Genomic DNA, 22880 nt, shown 5'->3' with positions numbered 1-22880 from the left:
TCTAATACCAAATGTTGGAGCCGAGTTGGACAAATACACAGAAAAGGCCAGCGCTAATCGCTGGGGGCCTTCGTCGCCCAGCGGGCATTCGTCGCCCGATAAACCACTGTGTCTTGTGTTTTTGTCTGATCATCAGTCGATCCTCGGTTCCAACAGGGTTGTATAAATGTCTTTGATGTGAGGACTAGTAAAGTGATGTGGAACTTCAAGGGAAGATGTTGTCATATATGTTTCAACGGGTTCAGCACCGGTGGAAGAACTGATCTTTCATGGCCAATCTTCAGGCGAAACACACACCGACAATCCTCTTTTTAGCGAGCACCCAACTTCTTATTAAGTTGTCATATGTATATAGTTTAATGTATATAGTTTTATGTGTTTGAAGGTGGAGCTGTGGACGAGATGATCAATATTTTTCCATGCTTGGAAAGGGTACCGTATCTTCCTATGAAACCAAAATGTTCTCCCTTGTTGACAACACATCCTTGGGGGTCGAAAATATTGTAGACTTCAGTTGGTCACCAATTGATTCCATCTTATGCCTTTTTGTTCAGGATCTGGGTAATAGAATCCAGCTTGCCAATGTAAGTAGAAATCTCTATGGTTCACATTATTTAATATTTTCATTTGGTAGATGGTCAAGTGTAAGCTAAATATGTGCTATCTGTTTAAAGGTGAGTCTGGTTCAAATTCTCAGAAAGTTGAGTTGTGGTGGAAATACCTTTTAAACGTCATCAATTGCAAAATGTACTTGCAAAACAATGGAGGGTATCTTACCATCCAGGTAGATCAAGACGCAGAATTAGACAACATAACTTGCACTAGTTTTGAGTTGTTCATGATCAAGGAGAGGAGCATCCCAATATTTGAATTGGACACCAAGAATGACAATATAATCGCCATTGCATGGGAGCCCAGAGGCCACCAGTTCGCTGTTATTCACAGCGACAGACCTAATCACGATATAAGCATCTACTCGATGTGCACATCCGACAATGTTAGCCATGTGTCCAGGCTCACAACACTCAGGAACAGACATGCTAGTGCAGTATTCTGGTCTCCCGCGAGAAAATTCATTGTTATTGTTGGGATGAAGGGTACCAAGGGCCAATTTGAGTGCTACAATGTTGATGATCTTGAGATCATGGCCACAGAAGAGCATTCTATCATGACTGATGTCATGTGGGATCCCACAACAAGCTGAGTGTGCTAATCACCAATATTTTTTGTGCCTTCTCTATTTCAGAAAGTTCTAGAAAATCGTCAGTTGTTAGCCATGTACTATGATACGTCTCCAACGTATCTATAATTTTTGATTGCTCCATGCTATATTATCTACTTTTTTGGACCATATTGGGCTTTATTTTCCACTTTTATATTACTTTTAGGACTAACCTATTAACCGGAGGCCCAGCCCAGAATTGTTGTTTTTTGCCTATTTCAGTGTTTCGAAGAAACGGAATATCAAACGGAGTCCAAACGGAATGAAACCTTCGGGAACGTGATTTTCTCAACAAATATGATCCAGGAGACTTGGACCCTCCGTCAAGAAAGGAGGGAGGTGGCCACGAGGGTGGAGGGCGCGCCCCCTGCCTCGTGGGCCCCCCTTTGCTCCAGCGACGTACTCCTTCCTCCTATATACACCTACGTACCCCCAAACGATCAGAACAGGAGCCAAAAATCTAATTCCACCGCCGCAACCTTCTGTACCCACGAGATCCCATCTTGGGGCCTATTCCGGAGCTCCGCCGGAGGGGGCATCCACCACGGAGGGCTTTTACATCATCATAGCCCCTCCGATGAAGTGTGAGTAGTTCACCTCAGACCTTCGGGTCCATAGTTAGTAGCTAGATGGCTTCTTCTCTCTTTTTGGATCTCAATACAATGTTCTCCCCCTCTCTCGTGGAGATCTATTTGATGTAATCTTCTTTTTGCGGTGTGTTTGTTGAGACCGATGAATTGTGGATTTATGATCAAGTTTATCTATGAACAATATTTGAATCTTCTCTGAATTCTTTTATGTGTGATTGGTTATCTTTGCAAGTCTCTTCGAATTATCAGTTTGGTTTGGTCGACTAGATTGGTTTTTGTTGCAATGGGAGAAGTGATTAGCTTTGGGTTCAATCTTGCGGTGTCCTTTCCCAGTGACAGTAGGGGCAGCAAGGCACGTATTGTATTGTTGCCATCGAGGATAACAAGATGGTGTTTTATCATATTGCATGAATTTATCCCTCTACATCATGTCATCTTGCTTAAGGCGTTACTCTGTTTTCTTGAACTTAATACTCTAGATGCATCTGGATAGCGGTTGATGAGTGGAGTAATAGTAGTAGATGCAGGCAGGAGTCGGTCTACTTGTCTCGGACGTGATGCCTATATACATGATCATACCTAGATATTCTCATAACTATGCTCAATTCTGTCAATTGCTCAACAGTAATTTGTTCACCCACCGTAGAATACTTATGCTCTTGAGAGAAGCCACTAGTGAAATCTATGGCCCCCGGGTCTATTCTCGTCATATCAATCTTCCATCACTTTATTATTGCTTTTCTTTTTTACTTTGCCCTTTTATTTTACTTTGCATCTTTATATCAAAAATACCAAAAATATTATCTATCTTCTCTATCAGATCTCACTCTCGTAAGTGATCGTGAAGAGATTGACAACCCTTAATCGTGTTGGTTGCATTGAGCTATTTGTTTTGTGTAGGTATGAGGGACTTGCGCGTAGCCTCCTACTAGATTGATACTTTGGTTCTCAAAAACTGAGGGAAATACTTACTCTACTCTGCTGCATCACCATTTCCTCTTCAAGGAAATCCAATGCAGTGCTCAAGAGGTAGCATACTACTCCCTCCGTCTCAAAATAAGTGACTCAACTTTGTACTAGCTTTAGTACAAAGTTAGTATAAAGTTGAGTCACTTATTTTGGGATGGAGAGAGTACATAATAGCTTAACTATTATTATTCAAAACTGAAGTTTTGAAATATGCACTCCTTCAGTGAAACTCTAGACACCAGTGTTCTCAAACTATATGATGGAATTCTGGCACTCAATGCTTATTGCATACAACCTAAATAGTTGGCTATATATAAGTAGGCTTAGATTGGTTCCCTATAATAACTTAGCGGAACTATACATAAATGACTTTTTGACCTGGCTATTTTGTTCAGATATGTTGCAACTGCATCGGCTATCCATGGGAGGGAAAGCGATATTCGAATATGGTCTTTCATTGGCAAGCAGATTAAAAAGTGATAACGGAACAATTTTCCCAGGTAGGTAGAAGAGCCTCCATCAAATCTTGGTTCTCCTCACTGCTATGTCATTGAGCTTTATTTGTTGATTCAATGAATGATTGTTGCAGTTCCAATGGCGTCTGAGGCTACCTTTATTGCTTACTCTTGCGAAGGAGAAGGAAATCTCAATGAATGATTGTTGCAGTCCCAATGAGTGATTGTTCTAGTGTAACCATTAACAGTCCAATTGTTCTCCCTCAGCTGGAAATAAGGCATTTGCAAACAAAACACATTTTCAGATAGATATTAGAGTCATGTAGTAGGGAACTTTTTTTAGGGATTGGCAAACATAATTTAAGGTTTCTTGCTAATGTGAATGAATGGTGCATTTCCAACTATAATGTGGTATACATAAGAAATTGTCATCAGGGGCAAAACAACCATTACAATACAAGGCTCACACGATCATTACACATAATATCCTGCAGTTGGCCAGGCACGTCCCCCAACCTGATCGGATCCCCATATGTTCTGGCATGCGCTGCAAGCCATGGGCGAGCCTGTTATAGTCCCTACTAATAGCAATGGCAAGCCGGGAGGTAAAGTTCTTTCTTTACCCTGTCCTTTATGTCGGAGATAATAGAGTAACCAGAGACCGGGACAAGAGCATGCCTTTTGGAAAATATTTATACAAGAGCTAACAAGGCACACACTGATAGATATTAAAAGCAAATTAAGTTACTCGTAATCGGACCAATAGAGTGTTGTCTTCTAAAGTTTCTCTAGCGAATGACTGGTGAGAGGAGCAAGTGTGTGCTGCTCTGAACCTTAAAATGACCTGCACTTTCATATGCATATACATGAATGTTTTGGTTTGTTGCTAACTACTCCCTCCGTCCAGAAATACTTGTCCTAGGAATGGTTGTATCTAGACTTATTTTAGTTATAGATACATCCATTTTACTAATTTATAGGACAAGTATTTCCAGACGAAGGGAGTAACAGCAATTCAGGCAAGAGAAGATGTCTACTATGGTGACTGAAAGATCGCATCGTGGATGGCCTATCTCCCCGCGTACCAGATAAACCAAAGGGTCACCACCATCCTTGTGAACTCACTATGCTCAAGGGTCTCATTTAGCTCGAACAGCTAATTCTTCGCCCGTGGCTCTGTATTATCTGCCATCTTCGACACCAGAGCAAGATCGGACAGAAGCCCAGGTGCACCTCGCCATGGTACACAATAGAAGCGCGCGCCGCCACGAATCTGGTGTGCCACATAGCGGACATGCAACCCGATGGGACATGTTTCTTCTGTTCAACACATCCCTCGTTGGCAAGGAGTGGCTAGCCAACCGCCATAAGAAAACTCTGATTTTGGACGGAATTACTACCTCTGTCCTGGTTTATTGATCCTCATTGTAATTGGTGCCAAATTTTGACCAAATATTTAACTAACAAATTATTAATGCATGTCAACAAAAATTATATCATGAACTCGTATTTGAACATAGTTTCAAATGATATAATTTTTTGATGACATGCATGAACATTTTGTTAGTTAATTCATGATTAAAATTTGTCACAAAATACAATGAGGACCAATAAACCGGGACGGAGATGGTATTAGACTCCACAGCGAGCCACTTCCAATCTTTCTCTTCTTATCATTATTCGGTGAGCCTCCCCTTCTTCCTTGGAGTCAATTCTCTCTTGTTACCTTAGTTTTGATCATGATTTTGTAGGCTGAGCAGACTGTGAACCGACCCTTTCTTTTCGGATGCCATGCCCAAAAGTCTAAAATACATACGAGTACTACTACTACTCTCTCGGGTCTTTTTACTTGGCATATATATAAGATTTGTCAGAAATCAAACTTTGTAAAGTGTGGCCATATTTATATTGAAAAATATCAACATTTAAATACTAAAGTTATACAATATGTAAATTAAATTCATAAGACGCACCTAATAATAATATAAATAATACTGATCACGTGTTATGAATGTTGATATATTTTCTCTACAAAATTGATTAAACTATTTAAGGTTTGACTTGAGACAAATTTTATATAAATCCAGAGTAAAAAAAAGATCCGGGGAATACTACTGTATGAAGCCCGGCCGCGACGCGCAGTAAAGTTACGTGAGATTTTTACGTAAAGGCTGACTTGGTGGCAGTTAATTGGATTAGGAACCCAGTTAAAATTACGTAAAGGCTGACTTGGTGAGAGTTATTGAAGGAAAGTTACGTAAGTCTTGGTAAGCTCGTTCGTAGGTGTAGCATTATTGGGGGAGGGATGCACGACGTTGAGGAGAGGAGAGACTGCTACTGCAGCTAGCACGTACGTGGTGCCGCACCTACTAATGCCAGGCAGCATGCACGTAGTCGATCGCGGTGCACTGCACGTACGTCCGGCCGGCGTAGTGACGGGGAGGGATGCACGTAGTCGTAGTCAGCAGCGGCGGTGCACCGCACGACGAAGCTCGACATGGCATGCATGCATGCACGAGCCGGGCTCAAATTAGGAGGGACATGCATGCACCCCGAAACAATGGAGAGGAGAGGAGAGGTCGTCGTCCCTGCTTAGCCTACCATCGCTCCCCACCGCTCCACCTTCGTCTTCCTGCTGCATCGAGGGTCCCTCGATCATCCATGACCGCCGCCCGCCCTTGAGGAGGATCCATCGTTGACGACGACGACGATGCATGGGCAACTCGTGCCACGGCTCCATCGTTCCCGCGGCCGGTGACGGCCGCCACCACTACCGCACCAGCTGCAGCAGCTCCGACTGGGACTCCGACTCATCCTCCCCCGTCGTCGACCGCGCGCCGCACCGCAACACCATCATGGGCCGCGGCGCCGGCCACCAGCACCAGCTCTCCTCCCCGACGGCCGTGATGGGCCACCAGACCCCGCTCCTGCGCGACCTCTACAACGTCGGCCGCAAGCTCGGGCAGGGCCACTTCGGCACCACCTACCTCTGCACCGAGATCTCAACCGGCGTGGACTTCGCCTGCAAGTCCATCGCCAAGCGCAAGCTGCTGACCCCGGAGGACGTGGAGGACGTGCGGCGCGAGATCCAGATCATGCACCACCTTGCCGGCCACGACAGCGTGGTCACCATCAAGGGCGCGTACGAGGACGCGCAGTTCGTGCACATCGTCATGGAGCTCTGCGAGGGCGGCGAGCTCTTCGACCGCATCGTCCAGCGCGGATACTTCTCCGAGCGCCGCGCCGCCGAGATCGCCCGCGTCATCGTCGGCGTCGTCGAGGCCTGCCACTCGCTCGGGGTCATGCACCGCGACCTCAAGCCCGAGAACTTTCTCTTGAAAGACAAGGAGGAGAATAACAACAACAACAATGGCTCCGGCAATAGTGTTAATGAACCGGCGGGCGACAAGGTCAACCTCAAGGCCATCGACTTCGGCCTCTCCGTCTTCTTCAAGCCCGGCCAGATCTTCACCGACGTCGTGGGCAGCCCCTACTACGTCGCGCCCGAGGTGCTCTGCAAGCACTACGGCCCCGAGGCCGACGTGTGGACCGCCGGCGTCATCGTCTACATCCTGCTGTCCGGCGTGCCGCCCTTCTGGGCCGAGACGCAGCAGGGCATCTTCGACGCCGTGCTCAAGGGCGCCATCGACTTCGACTCCGACCCGTGGCCCAACATCTCGGACGGCGCCAAGGACCTCATCCGGAAGATGCTCAAGTCGCCGCCGGCGGAGCGGTTCACGGCGCACCAGGTAACCAGAGATTCTTGTGAAAAGTTTTGTGTGAAACCAAAAGTCATAATTAAAGGAGCAGGTCTTGTGCCACCCATGGATCATTGAGAACGGCGAGGCCCCCGACGCGCCGCTGGACCCTGCCGTGCTCTCCAGGCTCAAGCAGTTCTCGGCCATGAACCGGTTGAAGAAGATGGCTTTACGTGTGATCGCGCGCGGGCTGTCAGAGGAGGAGTTGGCCGGGCTCAAGGAGATGTTCAAGACCATGGACACAGACGGCAGCGGTGCCATCACATTCGAGGAGCTCCGGGAGGGGCTGCGCCGTTACGGGTCCACAGAGCTCAGGGACTCGGAGGTGCGGGACCTCATGGAGGCAGCTGACGTGGACAACAGCGGCACCATCGATTACGACGAGTTCATCGCCGCCACCGTGCACATGAACAAGCTGGACCGCGAGGAGCACCTCATGGCGGCCTTCTCCTACTTCGACAAGGACGGCAGCGGGTACATCACCATCGATGAGCTGGAGGTGGCGTGTCGCGAGCACAACATGGCCGACGTCGGCATCGACGACATCATCAGGGAGGTCGACCAGGACAACGTGAGTACTCGATCCATTTTCTCTTCATTAATCTATCTTATGTTACTGATTACAAATTTGAATTGAAACTTGAATGGCTCAAATGCAGGATGGTCGGATCGACTACGGGGAGTTCGTGGCCATGATGAAGAAGGGGATCATCGGCAACGGCAGGCTTACCATGAGGCACACCTCCGACGGTAGCATCCTCCATGGAGCAGGCAGCGGCCTCAGCAGCTAGCCAGCTAACAAGCATAGCTCCACCGGCCTTCCATCGATCGATCGCCATGGTTGTGCCAATTACATTGTACTTGAAGTTTTATAGAAGATGAGCAAGAAGAAGAGAACGATGATGAAGAAGAAAGAAACTTATAATATATACAAGCTCCACACGCATGTGATTCGATTCATTTCATTTACCGTGGATTTGAAGACCGAGTAGTGGTATCGATCGATCGTTCGTTCTACTGTACTTTGTACTTAACTAGCAGAGTGGCCCGGGCATTGTTCTTGGAAATGGATTAAGCATAGTGGATATTGTTAAAACCTTTGTTTGTTATAATCATGTGTTTTAAAGTGGTGCCATATTTTATATTTTATAATTAAATGCTTTAACATAGATTGCCTCTGAAATTTTAATAATTGTATGTACATAACTATTACTTTTGTCTAGATCGTGTAAGAGCATCATCATGTGGTAAATTCAAAAATTTAATAGTATACATTTGAAAGTAATTAATTCTAGTGAATCCAACTCAAATTGTTTCGATCAAATAAATCTTAATTTAAACAAGTTATATTTAGTTGACCTCGATGTGATTCGATTCATTTACCATAGACTTGACGAGTGAGTAGTTCTATTGATCGATCGTTGGTTCTAATGTACTACTTGTACTTAATTTGTTGGTGGGAGAAAGTAATTAAATGTACCTGGTCGATCGATTTTCAAGCAGAGGCACGTATGGCTCGTTCAAACATGCATGGTTTTCATCAAGTCTATTACCATTGTTAAACACAAATTTGAAGGTCCAAATCCTCCCATTGTTAAACACGCCCATGGCTTTACGTGTTGAGCGCACTAAGAAGCCCTTAATCCCACCAATCAAAAACTAATTAGTATGTGCTGGTTCGTCATCCATTCTTGAGCAATTAATAAAAAATTATTTCCTGCACACCCATGCCGCCCTTCCCGCTGTCTGCATCGCGTGCCCCATCTAGCCTTCTGCCCCAGGTGGAATTGCGTATCTTCGCTCCTCCCCACCCTCGTATCACGCTGGCCGCACAACCCTACCTCCCATAACAATATTATCAAATATTAAACTTCTATATTTATGTAAACTTATTTATATAATACCACAATATTAAAACTTATAATTTATATTACTTAGTTGGCATAGCTAAACACATAACAATATTACCAAATATTGACTAGTTATACAACTAGAATGTATATCACTAAAAAAAATTCTTCCTGTTAAATGCAAATTGCGCACTTGAACAAAACTTCCTTTTGAATATATTTTTAACAATTGCATAAACATATGCTGCATATGTGTTTATATTTGTTCATTATTTTTTTGTTAATAGTAAATATAATGTTAAAGACCTCTATAGTGTAATGTTTGGTTGATGTATTAGCGGGTTTCTAGTGTGTTGTTAACTGAGCATATTTATAGAAACTTCTAGAGTATAATTAGGATTTTTCGTAAATGTGTTGGATGTTAGGTTAATACATAAGATGACAACATGTGCATGCTTTGTACTTGTTATTTTAGTAACATCGTCGATAAGCATAAATATGGTCGATTCGGTTTTGTGCAAATACAATTTGTTCATTCGATATGTCCATCCGGAATGCACTTGATTTCATAATTTTACACAAGAGGTCTAGCCAGTTTCCAAAAGTAGAAGATTCTGCATGAAATTTAACATTGATCTTCAACACAACCCATGGGACGTCAATCACAGAGAGGCTAGAAGGATAACTGAACTCATTGATGCCAATGAGAATAGTTTCATTCTATGTGTTACATGGTGTTGTTGTTAGGGAAGGAGACAAAATTCTGGCACCATTGGGGTTGCGAAGGGGCGGGGCCTTCCATCTCATCATAGAGGGGCTACATGTTCTTTAGCTTGCTTATAAGAGAGCATGGATAATATCAAGTACTCCCTCCGTCCCAAAATATAAGAACGTCTTTTTTACACTATGCTAGTGTAAAAAACGTTCTTATATTTTGGGACGGAGGGAGTATTTGGAGAAACCAACATTGTTGATCTCCTCATGGTTACTCCAAGCAAATATATATTTAATTAAGTAATGTCATATAATAACAAACATATTCTCACAGTCGTTTTGGATCTCCACTGAAACAGCTGGTACATGCGTGTTGCACATGTAGGAAGGGAGATGCGGTTCGTGAGTGATACGTTCGAGCTGGACCGGGACATTTATTTCCCTTACTCCCTCCATTTCCGTATATATGGCCACTTTGTTTTTTATGTCAAACTTTGACATATGATTTTGGTCTGTAGAATATGGGTGTTATGTCATAAAAAAAATCTTCAAATTTTCTTTGAAACATGCATCCAGTGACATACTTTTTCTGGCCTATAACTCACTTTTATTGGTAAAATTAGTGATCAAGTTAGACATACAAATATGAAGTGGCCTTGTATACAAAAATGAAGGGAGTACTTATGATCGACCGAGACAACAATAAGAGCTAGGGATCATGCTTGCTAACCAAATTGACTTGCTTTAATCGCCTCTCTTGGGAGGTCATTGGTTTCTGAAAAAAAAATAGATTCACACATACAAAGCTTCACACATGCTGTGTTCACTGGGCATATGTACGTACGCAATGCATGGTTAGCCTTATGTACATACAACCGGTCGTCCGTAGTATTCTACTACATATATATAGAGCATGATTAGCTGGAGTGATCGGAGTGATTAATTAGTCCCACACCGCTGACCGTGCAACGCAAAGACGGGCATAAATACGCGAGTCGCGGCGACCGTATCGGCCGGGCGCTCGTGACTCCAGCCTAGAGGAGGGCCAAAGGGTTGGCACGGTTTAGTTGGTGGGCTCGTAGCCCACGTAAAAGTGCAGGGGGAGGGGCCGGGCCGGGATCTCGTGGGCCGTTGAGGGCAAGCGGCGGCCTACGCTTATGATCATGTCCGTGCTGTGTGTGTCCCCACTGAACCGCAACTTTGGCCCCTTCCTTGCAAGCGCGCACCTCGAGTATCACTCAGCCGAAAGCCCTTCCTCTATAAGCCAGCCTGTGGGTCCACCAATTAAATTGTTCCAACCCTTTTTAAAATCCATTTTTTTAGGTACCATTTGCATCCACGTTTTGCTACGACACAGCCAGCACTTGCTGGAACCATCATCGACATTTACTGCAACCAGCTAGGCGGCGTGCTGGAGCCGAATGAGCGCCTCACCGTCGACGGTTTTTTAGTCGGAACATGATAGTTTTTTTTGCTACAATCCATTTTGCTTCAACAAACTATTGGAGGTTTTGCTACTGAGTTTTTTGATTCCCATGTTCTTTTCCTTTGTTCTGCCTTTTCTTGCTCTTATTTTCTAAAATATCACAACTACACATATTTCAAGACATAAAATAAACTATAAAATTTAATCCTGAAGTCGAAAAAATGTTAAAGCAATTTACAAAATGGTTAACTTAATTCAAAAATTCACATATTCCAATAAAATGTTGTTTGTAGATAGTATAAAATGTTCTTGATTTTAGAAAATGTTTGAAAATTTGTAAAAGTTTTCATGAGTTTGAAAACTGTTCACGATTTTAAATTTTTTCATGAGTTTAAAAAATTGTTCATGTTTCAAAAATTATTCATGATTTTACGAAATTGAGAGTGAAAGTGTATCTCGGTGATGCAACAAAATGTGTGTCATGGCCGTTAGAGATTATGATTTTTTTTTCATGTGCAACGCATGGGCCCTTTTGCTAATTAATAGTAAGAGGCTCTAGTTACTGTTAGGAGGCTTTTATATTTAATTTAATATCAATGGATCTTAAAAGGCCAAGTGGTGGAAGGAATATTGAATCACCTTGGCCCAATAGGAAGTGCCCCCTTTCCTAAGGGGGAGGCCGAATTGGACTAGGGGAGGAGTCCAACTCTCTAACTCCTCCCCTCTTGGCCGGTGCCCCAAGGAGGACCTTTCCCTCCTTGGCCGGTGCCCCAATGGGCAAAAAATACCCTAGTATATATAGGTTAAGGGGTAGGTTAAGGGGTAGGGAGCGGTAGCCAGCCTGTGGGTGTGGGTTCATCCACCAATTAAACTGTTCCAACCCTTTTTAAAATCCATTTTTAGGTACCACCTGCGGTCACCATTTGCATCGACGTTTTGCTACGACATAGCCAGCACTTGCTGGAACCATCATCGACATTTACTGCAACCATCTAGGCGGTGTGCTGGAGCCGAATGAGCGCCTCACTGTCGATGGTTTTTTAGTCCGAACATGATAGTTTTTTTTGCTACAATCCTTTTTTTAGTTTGCTATTGTGGTTTTTTTACTCTTCTTGCTACCGGTGTTAATTTTAGCTAGAACCGGCTACATGTTTTGCTTCAACAAACTATTGAAGGTTTTGCTACTGAGTTTTTTGATTCCCATGTTCTTTTCCTTTGTTTTGGCTTTTCTTGCTCTTATTTTCGAAAATATCGCAACTACACATTTTTCAAGACATAAAATAAACTATAAAATTTAATCCTGAAGTCGAAAAAATGTGAAAGCAATTTACAAAATGGTTAGCTTAATTCAAAAATTCACATATTCCAATGAAATGTTGTTTGTAGATAGTATAAAATGTTCTTGATTTTAGAAAATGTTTGAAAATTTGTAAAAGTTTTCATGAGTTTGAAAACTGTTCACGATTTTAAATTTGTTCATGTGTTTAAAAAACTGTTCATGTTTTCAAAAATTATTCATGATTTTACGAAATTGAGAGTGAAAGTGTATCTCGGTGATGCAACAAAATGTGTGTCATGGCCGTTAGAGATTATGATTTTTTTTCCTGTGCAACGCATGGGCCCTTTTGCTAATTAGTAGTAAGAGGCTCTAGTTACTATTAGGAGGCTTTTATATTTAATTTAATATCAATGGATTTAAAGGCCAAGTGGTGGAAGGAATATTGAATCATCTTGGCCCAATAGGAAGTGCCCCCTTTCCTAAGGGGAGGCCGAATTGGACTAGGGGAGGAGTCCAACTCTCTGGCTCCTCCCCTCTTGGCCGGTGCCCCAAGGAGGACCTTTCCCTCCTTGGTGGCCACCCCTCCCTACCCCTTAACCTATATATACTAGAGTATTTTTTGCCCATTGGGACACACAAGTTTCGAAGCCTCCTCTATTTCCTCTAGTTCTAGTTGATCATAGTTGATCACTTAGATCTTGACTTAGATCCTCTAATCCTCAAAATTAGAAGCCCAGTGTTGTTCTCATCTCCCCCCTCTAATTCTCCGGCAATGATTCGCTCTATAAGGGGAAGATCTATCGGATCGTGAAGATTGTGTGCTCTACGGTTCGAGGGACTCCAACTACGATCTACACCGACTCGTCTACTTCTGCAGTACTCCGGAGTGGGGTAACAATCGTTGATCCAAAACTTATATGCATCTTCATATTGTTCCTGGGTGATCGTAGGGCGATTTTTCTGTTTTCTACTAAGTTTCACAACATATTGGATTAAGGAGTGTACTTTTTTCATTACTTGTTTGACATACTTTTTTAACATACTTGTTTGGCATACTTAACGGCAAACAAATTTAAATATTTTATTATTAATTTGTTACATATTTTAAATATATCATAAAATAACTCATGTGTTGCGATAAATTCAATTTATACTTTGAAACAAACCATTTTTTATTTTTGATACTTTTGTAAATTATATAGTTTATACATATGTATGGTTGATATCTATAAAACATATGGTTTAAAAAATACTGAAATAGTGGTTGTATTATATGATTAGGAAAAAAACATGTACAGAAAATTCTAGAGTACAAATTTAGTAATATGTCACAAACTCAACGGTGGAGCTAGCATTTTAAATTTGGGTGTCCAGATCTGCAAAAAAAGTTTAAGCCACCAATTTAAGTTTCACCTCCGCACTTGCTAATACATTTATTTTTATACTAAATTTTTATTCTTATTATACTAGTGTATTAAGGAGTATAGTTTTTTCATTACTTGTTTGACATACTTTTTTAACACCACACTTGTTTGGCATACTTAACAACAAAATAAAGTTAAATCTTAGTTTATTATCTATTTTTTATATTTTAATATATATATATATATTATTTATATTGTTTTGATACTTCTGTAAATTATATAGTTTGTAAATACGTATGGTTGATATCTCTAAAAAATATGGTTTAACAAACATTGAAATAGTGTTTTTACTATATGATTAGGAAAAAATATCTATAGAAAATTCTAGAGTACAAATTAAAAATATGTGAGAGAATGACCTAGATATTCTCGTCTTTGTAACAAAAATGTACAAATTTAACCATATAGGTACTTCTTAACCACATGTGAGGGATTACACAATGTACACATTTAACCATATATATAAATAGACTATGCTCCCTAATTTTTAAGGCCTCACAATTAATTGGGGTTTTCAATTTGAAATTGGATCATCCGATTTTGTCCGGGTCAACAATTTCTTAAGAAGCTCTCTCATTCAATTATTTTAATTCTATGCTCCTTAATTTTGGAGCTTTTTCTTTCGATTGAGGTATTCAATGTGGATTAGGTTCAAGATTTTGACCGACTAACCATTTTTGAAATCAATCGAGAGCAAAGGTCTATAAAAACATATCAACCCCGCGCACCCTCTCACCACCTAGAAAAAAAAGTATCAACATGTGATATTGTAGCACCAAAATAATACATGCAGAAATTTCTCCATATAAAGTCTAGGTTGATTAGTAGATAACACGGAATCACAAAAGGCCCACAAAAACACCGTATTGTAAATAAAATAGAAACACACTCCATCATCTCGTCCACTCGCCAAACGGAATACTCTCTTAGTTTCAAAATATAATGTATATTTATTTTTGAAAATTCAGTTTATTTAAATTGGGACAATTACATTTCTGCCCTTAACTGGAACTCACTACTCAAATTTGCCCCTAATTTTGAAGTATGCTTAAATTTGCCCTTCTTCCGTTAAGTGCAGTTATAGAATGCCCTTCCATACATTTTCCGTCCAGTCAAAGACCTTTGACCGTTAAGTGCGTGTATACCACGGTCTGCGCGGAGGATGAGGGGAGTAACTTTCCCCTGAGAACTGTGGTATGTCGAAACGAACTATTTATTATGGGCTGGCCCATGCACGTATACCACAGTCCGCAAAGACACACATACGTAGTAACACCGATCGAGAATACTCCCTCCGTTTTATTTACTCTGCATATTAGTTTTGATCAAAGTCAAGCTTTACAAACTTTGACAAAGTTTATAGACAAAAATATTAACAAATCAATACCATTAGATTCGTTGTTGAATGTATTTCCACATCATATATATTTGTTTTGCTAAATATTTTATTATTTTTTATAAATTTGGTCAAACTTTACAAAGTTTGACTTCGGTCAACTCTAATACGCAGAGTAAATAAAAACGGAGAGAGTATGACCTAATAGTAGCAGCTGCTCCGTAGACTGCCGACGCTGTCGCGTGGCTTCATCGGAGAGTAGATCGATGAAGGCACGGCAGTTCTTGAACGTGCTGATGCACAACCGCCGTGGAGGATCGCTGATTAGCCACATCGTCAACCCCGGGCACTACAAGAAATATGTCAACTTGTGACCTTGACTATTGGTCACTGAAAGGTCATTGTTTTTCATTTGCGACCTTTTTGTGACCAAAAGTAGAAGGTCAAAAGCTGGCGGTCGTAAACTGAAATTAACGATCTTCTCGGTGAGAAGGTCGTAGACGTTTACGACCAAAATATGCCTATTGTTTTGTTTTGGTCACTAGCAGCCTCCCCAAGCCACGTAGGCATCCGACGTGGCAATCTGATGTGGCACAAGAATCAGCCCGGTCCAATTCAGTGTTTTACATGGGCCAAGCCCATTAATTCAGCCAATTTATATTTTTTTCCTATGAATTTTTTGTTAGCTTCATCGACCAAGCCCAACAGCTATTTATTCTTTTGGGCCAGCCTTTTTGTTTTCTGAGCTTCTTCCATTTTTCTAGGCCTCAACCTTTTTGCGGCCCATTTAACTTTTTAAAATTTTTAAGACGTTTTTTCTTTCATTTTTTTGTCCAATATTGTTTGGGCTAAGACCTCTTCCAGCCCAACAATATTTTCAGCGCGCTAATTCAAAGGACTGGACAACAGAGAAACAATTCAGTTTTTTTTTTCAATTTTGCTATCAAAGCAACATTTGTTTCACTGTACAATCATACATCATTTGTTGCAGTTACATCTTCATCACATTATCTATACATAAGAAGCAGCAACTAAAAGATTGTCATGTATGTTTCAAAAAAAAGATTGTCATCTATAACAAACGACAGCCAGTCAAAAAAATAGCGCGGGCCACAACCTCCAGGCCCTCGCGTGTGGCGACCCCGACCAGCCGATGTCCCGCCGGCACATGGGCTGGCCGAATGTTTGGGACTGGCGCCAGCTCCCCGGCCACGGCCACAGCAGCGAGGATGCTTCCATTCTCGTCTCGTTCAGCCCTTCCTTCTACCTTGGAAGCTCGGTCTCCATTGGCACGTACAACTTCGATACGGGCAATGGCAAGTGGGCCAAGGTCGGGGACTGGGCGCTGCCCTTCAGGTCCCGTTGTTGGCGACAACAAGCACTTGTTGGCCATGGAAGCCTTTGGTGACGTCAAGACGAACAAGTGGGCCCCGGTGTTGTGTCACGCTCACGCGTGGGTCGACGTGGACGTCGACCATCTGCTGGACTGGAGGCTGCAGAGCTACGGCCTAACATACCTTGGGGACGGCAGGTTCTGCATCCATAGGAGTTTTGACGTCATGGAAACAGACGGATGGGGCAGTGATGAGGAGCGTGTCGACACCGTGGTCCTGCTCACCGGCGTGGAGGTGGAGGTGGTGCGAGATGGATCCGGGCTCCAGATGATCAAGCACAAGTCCAAACGTCTCGACTCCGACATCTACGACGTGCTCTGAAACACTTAATTTTGCCGACATGTCGTAGCTGACATGGCTATTTTAGGATTAACCATATATACCTCTGTTGTTAACACACGGTCTATGACACGATGAGCAGAGATATATCAGCAAAAGGAATAATCAATGGAACATAACATCACCGATAAAAAAAAGGATATTCTCAAACTGATTGTAGAATGGTGAGATTTTGGTTAAATTGTATGAAAAAAATTTGTTTGCAAAAATATAAACCCCTCACCAATAGGATCCCCTCTCCCCGACACGGTCTCCTTCCACCGTGTGGAGACTGGAGACATTGAGTTGGCCACCCAGATGGGAAGAGGGTTAGAAACCATGACCGCAGAAATTGCCCCACTCCCTTGCAGTCACACCATGTTCTCAACAACATTCTCGGCACCCCGACAACCCACTCCATGTAGACACCGCATCTTGGCACAATGATGGTGCCTAGGCTAAATTTGAGTAAATTGCACAAAACCACCACTTTGAAGGCAAGGTTTGTGAAAACCACTACCATACTTTTTTTTGCAGAAAACACCGTGTCTTCGGTATTTTTTTTTTTTGCATAAAACACTGATCGGCGGATCGGGCTCAGATAAGTGAGTTTATGACAGAAGGGACCCGCCAATCAGGCTGATGTGGCACAGCTTAACATCTCACATGTAACAACAATGCATGGTAACGTTATCATCCCAATGTGGGTCCACCTGTCATTAGACCATGCCCACCATCGTTGTTGCCTCGCCAAGGCCCGTCGCCGCCGTTGCCTCGCCCAGGCCCGCCGCCGCCGTGGTCTGCATCCCACTAAGGCTGGAGCGCCGTGGGCTGCATCCCCCTCAGCACCGGTGCACCCCAAGGTCTGCATCCCCTTGGGCACCGGCGTGCTCGAGCTCGGCGACGGAGCCGATGCTCCCCACCGACCAGCCACTGATGCTGGAGCTTGCCGACCGCGGGTCGCCGCACCTTCTCAGCGTCGGGAACCGCCTCGCCGCCCTCCAGTTCGTCCAGATCCCGTCGGGATCGGGTCATTGCCTCGCCCAGGCCCGCCACCGCCGTGGTCTGCATCACACTAGGCTGGAGCGCCGCCGTGGTCAGCATCCCCCTCGGCATAGGTGCGCACCAAGGTATGCATCCCCTTGGGCACCGGCGTGCTCGAGCTCGGCGACGGAGCCGGTGCTCCCTCGGCACCGGTGCTGGAGCTTGTTGACCGTGGGCCGCTGCACCTTCTCAACGTCGGGGACCGCCTCGCCGCCCTCCAGTTCGTCCAGATCCCATCGGGATCGGGTCATCCCCGCCGGATCCACGCTGTGCGCCTCTATTGCATCGCCGGAGACCGCCTCGGCGAACCTCCTGTGCCCTGCAACACCTGCACGGCCGCGGTGAGTTGCACCTGCTCGATAAAATGACCAAGTGGTCTGACACAGAGAAGAGAGTGTTTCAGTGACAAGCGGGTCCCCTGTCAAGCAAAACGATTCGATGTAACGGTGTGAGAGATTGGTGCCACGTCAGCCTGTTTGGCGGGCCCCATCTGTCATAACTTCACTTATCTGAGCCCAATCCGTCGATCAGTGCTTTCTGCAAAAAGATTACCGAAGATACGGTGTTTTCTACAAAAAAAAATGTATTGTAGTGGTTTTCGCAAACCTTGCCTTTAAAGTGGTGGTTTTGTGCAATTTACTCGCTAAATTTAGGTAATGCATCCAAATTTTATAGGACCAGCATTCACACCAGTCCCCAATCGCCACAACCTCCTTGTCGACGGAGCCGCCGCTTTTAAAGTCCGTCCGGTGAGCGTTGAGAACATCAATCCTTATGGCTGCCGCCGAGGATGAAATTCCCGATTCGCAATATGTCCAGGTGATCTCCACATTCCTAATTCTCATCAATCGTATCATCTAATTCCACTTGTACTACTCTTAGCATTTCTTGTGTCCTACCTGTTGCTTATCACGTTGTCCATGAATTGGAGATGCCTTACAAGATTACTCCATGTAGTCTTGGTCTGTTATTGTAGTAAAGGATAAGATACAAGATGCAGCAATTCTGAAGTGTTTGTGTTCCTTCTCTGTTCAATATTTTAACAAGTTTCCATCTGAGAAGAGAAACTTAGAATCAGTACACGTTTAATTTATCCTTCTTGGAGCTATGAGTTAAAAGATTGTCAACTGTGTGCCATCTCTTAACAAGTTTTTAACTTAGAAGAGAAACATCAAATCAATACATATTTAGATTAGCATTCATATAGTTGTGAGCTGAAATATTATCAGAATCGTAAGTCCTTTGCTCGTTACATTGTTTGGACATCTTCTAATTAACCCATTTCCTCACGAGCATCGGTAGTGTGAAAAGAATTTTCTAGCTATGAAAACAGTACCAGCTGTGATTGTACATGCAACACAATAAAGCCTTTACTTTGGAGACTGAAGTTCATAAAATGCATTCCATATTGTGCATCCTGCATTTTTTAACTTTTTCATTTTTGGTTATTGTATAATTCGAATTTAACCATCCTTTGAGTGTGTCATCCAGCTGATTCATGATGACTTACATTATTCAATTGAGAGGAAGTACATGGAAGGTTTTTTTTTTCCTGAGAGTAAGGCTTTGGTCTTTCTCTGTTCAAATTTTGCTTGTTCCGATGTTAGAGCATCTTCAATAGAAGATGTAGATGTAAAAGCAACTAACTTTTGCATCTCTGAAGCCCAAAATCAGCTCTCCAACAGATGATGTAGATGTAAAAAAAATACATCGCCGTCTCCCGCAGATGTAAACTACAACACCTTGTGGTGCAAATTTACATCTTCACCTACTTGAGCTATAAACGCAGATGCAAACGACCAGCCACGAGCGAAACCCAACCGCCACAGCGAAACTTCCCAAACGCCCGATCCCCTTTCCGCCGCTGCCGTCGCCGACTGATTCCGGCCAATTCCGGCGCCGCCTCGTGCTGCCGCTCATAGGTCTGGCTTCCTCTCGACCTCCCTACCCATTCCCCTCCACTGTCGGCCGATTCCGGCCACCCCCCCACCTCCGGCAAGATGCAGTGGGAGTGCGGCAGTGCACCAAAAACTTCAGCGGTTGCAGTGTCTTCCTGGACCTCTGACGCACAGCGGCTTGCAGCGGGAGCTGCGGCCCGACCTGTAGCGGTCGTCCTGTGCAGGAGTGGCAACCTGCAGTCAGCGGGCGGCTTTCAGTTTTGGTGGCGGCAGTGCCCTTCAGTGGGGAGCCTCCCTTGGCGCACAATGCACATCTCTAGATCCGTACGTGATCGTTACTCAGCCATGCGGAAGTCAAGAAGTATATGGCTTATACACACATCCTACGTACAGTCCATCCATGGAGGCAGGTACGGTTGGTGACCTAGCCGTCGCGTGGCCTCGTCGATCGATCGATCGCCAAAAAAGATGATGAAGGCACAGCGTGGTGATGGACAAGTGCGACGGAGGGTCGCTGAGGCGCATCGCCAACCCCAGGAAGCACCTCTTCTACCCCACCACTGCCCAAGCGCAGCAGCACCACATCCAACGACCGGAGAGGAGGAGGACGAGAGCACGGCGGAGGACAACTACGACGGCCTCCTGCGGCTGCCCACACCCAAACTCAGGTTCAACACCTCCACTCACATGGGCGGCGGCGTCACCAACTTGGACTTCTTGTATTTCTTTACGGAGGGAGTAGTATATTTTCTGGTGGCATCATATGCATGCAGTTTAATTCGGAGCGCCAGCACCTCTTTTTTTTGTTTTTTTTTCAATAATTATTTGTATGTTTGAAATTTGCGGGCTAATAATAACTGTATGAACTATGAACACCTCCTCGATATAAATTTATCATCGTACCTCCAACTTGACTTTTTTAGCAATTCAGGTATCTGTGTTATTAACACATTCCTCTAGTATTTGAATGACCCAAGGAGCAGAGATGTAGCAACAAAACACAACAATCGAAGCGGACCAAAATTAGTCAGATACCAAGAAGTAAGAGATATTCTCAAATTGCCGAATGATGAGATTTCAATTCTATTATATGGCAACTCTGTTTACAAAAAAATATAAAAGCCGAGGCAGATTACATGGCAGACTGGGAATTTATTATATGGAATTTATATGCTGCAAATAGCGCAGCAACCTAAAATTATCTCTATGGCTGCCCAAAACAATGCGATTTTACCAACAGAAGTAAAATTACAGTATAATCATCAAAGGAAGTCAACCTTGTATGAACCGAGGAATGAATGTGTCGAGTACTTGTGCTACAGTTCCAATTTCTGGCTGCCCAACTGGCTGAGCATGATCGCCATGTCCATCCCCTGAGTCATCGTCGCCATAGCCAATTCATATGGGCATTTCTTGGAGAAGCCGACCTTCCCAGTCTTCTTCACTCTCCTCATGCAATTCTTGAACTTCTCGTGGCATTTGATACTCATCAGACCTGATCAATTTACATTTATGCAAAGGAGAAAAGAAAAAACATGAGATTGAGGATTCATAGTACAGATTGTCAGATAAACAAACGGCTTGGGCACCGCAAAAGCATCACATCTCGTTATGTTTCATGCATGCATGCATGTAACAGCGAGCCTGGTCAAGATTGACCTGGCAGGAGTCATCGGCGATTTGAAGGTAAAAAAATGCCACCATATGAAGTCCTTATGCAGTTTGTTGTTATATATATATATATATATATATATATATATATGTTTCATGCATGCATTTCCAAGTAAAACTGAAGAAAACAAATGAAGCAACTGAATGATAGGAATGTGGGGAATGCACCGATTAATCTGTTCGGGGTCATCTGCTATTTCAAGGTGAAAAAAGTGCCACCGAAGTGAGGTCCTTGATGCAGTTCAGTAACTGCCAATCCATGCCACTCTTCAACTGTACCGATTCATTCAGACTAAACTGTTCAGTTGGTCATGGATTTATCATCAACCTGGTACAATTTACCACTCAGCAACAAATCAGCAGAGACACTGCTTGTTTTTCAGATTGAACAGAGACCCTGTTTCATAGGAGTGAACTACTTGTATTCAAGGTATGGTAGTATGGTATTGCCATTACCAAATGATGAAGCAGGGTAGAGCTAGCAGCAACTGAATTCTGAAACTCTCTAGCCACTGCACCCATGCATGGCTGGCTCATCTTATCAATCGTGAGTGATATTTGAAATCCATGTCAAAACAATGCAGTGCAGGGGATTCAGATGCCATTGTACTCGCGGCTCACCCATCCTGCTAATCTTGCGCACTTGAATTCACGGGTCCAAACAATGCAATGTGATGTAGTATGATTGTTCACGTGAGCTGAGTTGACCGAATTAGAAAAGATGCTACTCTGTGTGAAGCCAGAGAGAGGGTGTTCTAGTGAATCAACAGAGACCCTTGTTCATTGTATCCTGAAACTGAAATTCCGAATTCTGAAACAAGATGAGGTCATATAGGCACTTGTGTGGTGGAGATTCTGTGTCGCAATCTGAAAAATGACAGAGTAGAGTAGAGCTAGCAGCAACCGAAAAATCTGAATCCTGAAACTCTCTAGCAAGATCCAGATGCCATTTTTTTTGGTTTCTGAAGCTAGAGGATGCAGAGTGAAGTACCTTTAATTTCGACGCACTTGTCGTGGCCGCGGCAGCAGGGGTCCTCCCCCTCGCACCCGCTCCACCCCACGCCGCACAACTTGCCCCACCGCTGCCACCCCATCCCATCTCTCCATGGTCAGACACACACAATTCACCAGATCAGGGGGGAGAGGACGAGGAAGGAGGCTCACAGTCGCAGTTGAGCGTCGCGCACGACCTGCTGCACGGCGGCGGCGCCCGCGGAGCCCCCGGCGAGCAGGAGGAGCACCACCAGCAGCACGGCCGTCGCCGTCCCCATCGCCATCTCCGGTTGGTGGTGGTGCCTAGTGGAGACGGGCCACACCTGTCAGCCGCTCTTGGAGGTAGTGTTCCCACCCAAAGCCCAAGCCCGCCCCGCCCCGTGCGCGCCCGCAAAGGTCAAACCTTTTCCCCCAAACCCCACCCCACCCACCCACGCCCAGCCACCCCCCACAATGGCGGCGGCGGCGACGGCCACCGCGCCCTCCTCCTTCCCCTCCACCCGCGTCCACAAGCCCACTCTCCTCTCCTTCCGCGTCTC

General features: G+C 44.1%; 2 protein-coding genes and 1 pseudogene across 3 annotated transcripts in view; 2 read left to right on the top strand and 1 right to left on the bottom strand.

Moving 5' to 3' along the window:
* Nucleotides 1–5838: 5838 nt before the first annotated feature.
* Nucleotides 5839–7959, top strand: LOC119318727 (calcium-dependent protein kinase 26-like). The gene is made up of 3 exons (XM_037593320.1): nt 5839–6985; nt 7047–7565; nt 7654–7959. The coding sequence occupies exons 1-3, from the start codon at nt 5951–5953 to the stop codon at nt 7783–7785; spliced, it is 1686 nt and encodes a 561-aa protein (XP_037449217.1). The 5' UTR covers nt 5839–5950; the 3' UTR covers nt 7786–7959.
* A 12794-nt stretch (nt 7960–20753) lies between these two features.
* Nucleotides 20754–22632, bottom strand: LOC119318726 (annotated as a pseudogene).
* Nucleotides 22632–22880, top strand: part of LOC119318725 (homoserine kinase-like) — a 4056-nt gene continuing 3807 nt past the window's right edge. The window contains exon 1 of one of the 2 annotated variants that reach the window (XM_037593318.1): nt 22632–22869. In XM_037593318.1, coding sequence (XP_037449215.1) covers nt 22795–22869 — 75 coding nt within the window. In that variant the 5' untranslated portion in view covers nt 22632–22794. The other variant, XM_037593317.1, reaches the window with a different exon arrangement.

This window comes from Triticum dicoccoides, chromosome 6A (assembly GCF_002162155.2).
Source record: "Triticum dicoccoides isolate Atlit2015 ecotype Zavitan chromosome 6A, WEW_v2.0, whole genome shotgun sequence".
In the NCBI taxonomy this organism is placed as follows: Eukaryota; Viridiplantae; Streptophyta; class Magnoliopsida; order Poales; family Poaceae; genus Triticum; species Triticum dicoccoides.
This window is presented reverse-complemented; position numbering and strand designations above follow the sequence as displayed.